The 3,842-nt window shown below is 34.7% G+C and overlaps 1 protein-coding gene across 1 annotated transcript in view; it reads left to right on the forward strand.

The window, feature by feature from the left end:
• LOTGIDRAFT_174438 (hypothetical protein) overlaps window positions 1–3,602 on the forward strand; it is a gene marked incomplete at both ends in the record, with an annotated part of 7,365 nt that extends 3,763 nt beyond the window's left edge. The window contains 2 exons of the mRNA XM_009053023.1: window positions 1,867–1,898; window positions 2,784–3,602. Coding sequence (XP_009051271.1) covers window positions 1,867–1,898; window positions 2,784–3,602 — 851 coding nt within the window. The remainder of the gene's footprint in view (window positions 1–1,866; window positions 1,899–2,783) is intronic.
• Between the last annotated feature and the right edge of the window lie 240 nt (window positions 3,603–3,842).

Raw genomic sequence — 3,842 nt, forward strand, 5'->3', positions numbered from 1 at the left:
TGCAGGAGCACGTGCTTTTGTAGACACATCCTTTTGGTGCCAGAGGTATTGTGAGTGCCAGTTTTCCATTTGCATGAAGGATGTCCTTGATTGTTGGTCCAGAGGAAAAGGTTGTTTCTATTCCTACGGTTTGTTTGATCAGTCTTCTTATTTGATAGGATACTTTGCCAAGAAATGGGATGGTGATACGAGTTGTTGGTGAAGGGGGTTTGGTGACTTTATCGAAGCCCTTACTAAACACCAAACCAACAAGAAAACGAGACAATTGACCGAAGCCATTCACATAAGGAGATACCAACCGCAACTCAACAGAGAAACAGGGGTTTATTTATCACATGCCTATGACCCTTTAATTAAATAACCCCACCCCAAATTTTGTATTTAGATTGTCACCGGCATCTTACTAGTCAAGTTTTTTATGTTTTATTTATCATCACATTGTACGATTATAATCACCACCACCCCACCATTATAATCAAGAAGTAATTTACTACATCCCTTTAATAGTTTCTCTAATCACACACCCTTGTGATTACCCCTACATAATTGATTAATGTATTTCTATTGTTTTAATCCTTGTTATTGTTGCCCCACACTATATATCCTGAATGCCTTGTTATTTTGTACCATTGCTTGATAAAGACGAAAGAATCATCGTCGAAACGTCGCAAGTTATTTATTGAAGTAATTGTTATCCATATAATTGTGTTCGTGTTAATATCATCAATTACTAAATGCCACTCAAGGAAGATATAAAGGTAATTTAACTAGACGTATTATACAGATATAAAGGTAATTTAACTAGACGTTTTTTACAGATATAAAGGTAATTAAAATAGACGTATTATACAGATATAAAGGTAATTTAACTAGACGTACTATACAGATATAAAGGTAATTTAACTAGACGTATTATACAGATATAAAGGTAATTCAACTTGACGTATTATACAGATATAACGGTAAGTTAACTAGGCGTATTATACAGATATAAAGGTAATTTAACTAGGTGTATTATAAAGATATAAGGGTAATTTAACTAGACGTATTATACAGAAATAAAGGTAATTTTAACTAGACTATTATACAGATATAAAGGTAATTTAAGTAGAGGTATTATACAGATATAAAGGTAATTTAACAAGACGTATTATACTGATATAAAGGTAATTTAACTAGGCGTATTTTACAGATATAAAGGTAATTTAACTAGACGTATTATACAGATATAAAGGTAATTTAACTAGACTATTATACAGATATAAAGGTAATTTAACAAGACGTATTATACAGATATAAAGGTAATTTAACTAGACGTATTATACAGATATAAAGGTAATTTAACTAGACGTATTATACGGATATAAAGGTAATTTAACTAGAAGTCCATCTACACTTTCCAAAACCGCGTGAGATGTATTCTCTAGCTTCCCACATTAGAAACTAGAAACATTAGAAAATAAGGGTAATTTAACTAGACGTATTATACAGATATAAGGGTAATTCAACTAGACGTATTATACAGATATAAGGGTAATTTAACTAGACGTATTATACAGATATAAGGCTAATTCAACTAGACGTATTATACAGATAGAAAGGTAATTTAACTAGACGTATTATTCAGATATAAAGGTAATATAGGACACATCTTTATGTCATTCTCGCCCCTGGATAGATTGTATTTTAATTTGCAGACAATTTCAAAAGTTTTTTTTAATTTTTCTCCTTTTATGTTGACGTGTTACAAATAGATATGTAACACGTAGACATCTCGTGTAGGAAGAATTGATTGAAATGATATTGAAAAAAATTATCGAATTACCAGGTCTAATAAGTTCGCATCTATTTTAAATGAATTTTCAGGGGGTATTGTTGATGCCTATGAAGAATGTTCGGTAAGAAAACGTTACCAACATTTGCGGTTTAAAGAGAAAATATTGGATTATTCTGTCTAGAATTTTTACATCATTTAACGCATTTAGCACTCTAGGACCATAAATAATGGTATAATTATTTATTCTACTTTCGCTTCCGAAATTTCTTTACATGTATTCTCCAGCTTCCCCCATAAGAAACAATGAGTAGTGCCATCTACAATTCTCAAAGGGACGCCACCAATTACCATTATTCCACCAACCCACACCCCCATTCGTCATTCGTCGGGGTTAAAAAGACCATGTCAAAACCTGTATTCGTGATACGATGTTAAGCCCTTTGACTATAATTATATGATTCAGGAATAGCCTTTTGTCATAGGCTACATTAAGTCATGCTTTAAATGATCATCTCTAACAATTTTTAGGAATGAAGTTTCAGCATAATATCTTATATTATAATGATTCCCTTTTTTTAAAAAAGCATTTTATTTAATAAAAACATGACCTTAGAAAGTTAGAAAATTATTTAAACTTATTTTGAGCCAATCTTGATGGTTGCCAAGAAATAATGGACTCATTTCAATTGGATGCGCAGACATAATGCTACTGATTGTGACGTCACCGTTGCAACGTTATAACGTTTAGTTACAGCGCTTATATTGGTGGATTTCTTTTTAACATAAAGAAAGTTGCAAGACACTTTTCGAGCGAAATTGGTTTTCAACATTTTTTATTGAAAAGAAGCACCTAGTCTTTAGAGGACTCTTTCAAGAAGAGGATTTTTAAGAACAACCAAACAATTAGTGTAATTGAGCTATGGGAGCAAGACACTCTGTTCCTCACCGCAACCAAAGTTCTACCTTATGGAGGAATTGTAGGTTGTTTTCTTGTTTTAATTGCAAGAAAAATCACACAGAGAGAAAATATATTGATACTAACACAGAACCGGAAGTAAAACCTGATTTACCAGAGGAAGAATCGGTTCAGGTTGAGGTGTATCATCAGAGACCAACACCACGTCGTCCTATGTTCATACCCAAAGGTGAACACGTTGAAACTTCATTAAGTTCAGATGGAGATGATATTAGCTATCTAAGCATAGGTCCGGACATTTCGACCTCACGAGATGTACACAGCCGGCAAACAAACGACACCGTCCTGTCTTCTAAGAACAGTATGGAAAGCGAGTTGGAACTTCGCTCGGTATGTTTGGGCAGTGACAATCTTCCAGAACAACCATTGAGTGCGGCTGTCCAAGATAAAGCATGTGCAAAGAAGACTGAAAAGTTTGATGTTTCCACTAAACCAAGGATTGACTGTGCTACAAAGATCCTCAAGAGGCACTACCAGGATGATCCGGACCTACCGGAGCCAGCCAACAGTCACCATGACTTAATGGCCCAATTTGTTGAGTCAAAACCATTTAACACCAAAAGAGACACCAGGACTCATAGTAAAAACAGTCGCTCTGGAAGCATTGGTGGCAGCAAAGTCATTGCCCCGACTTGGATGGGATCGAGACCACCAGCTCCTTCGGCAGCGGAAGTAGCATTACCTAGATATTCACGGTACACGGAATACAAACCATCAATTCCAGTTACAATACCAGTTTCCAGTCCGGAAACAGTGAAGAACAACATGCCACAAGGTGAAGGATTGAAGATACCAACAAGGAGAAGAGGTCAGAATCCGGCGTTAGGATATAAATCAGGCTGGAGATAGGTGTATAAAAATCATAGATTAAGGTTTGGTGCCGATTCTACCAAACCAAACTTTGTGATTATTAAGGAACAAATGTCTGTTTAGTATGCCGATTCCATACCAAACTGATTTTGTTCCAATCTTCAATTTTAGTTGACTTTATTTTTATTTTGAGCATCGTGGGATGGTATGCTTACAAAGTATTTTTACTATTGAAGTACTTCTCTTCACCCTACACTATTCTGTATTAACTATGGTTGG

The sequence above is a fragment of the Lottia gigantea genome, assembly GCF_000327385.1.
Source record: "Lottia gigantea unplaced genomic scaffold LOTGIsca_196, whole genome shotgun sequence".
Classification (NCBI taxonomy): Eukaryota; Metazoa; Mollusca; class Gastropoda; family Lottiidae; genus Lottia; species Lottia gigantea.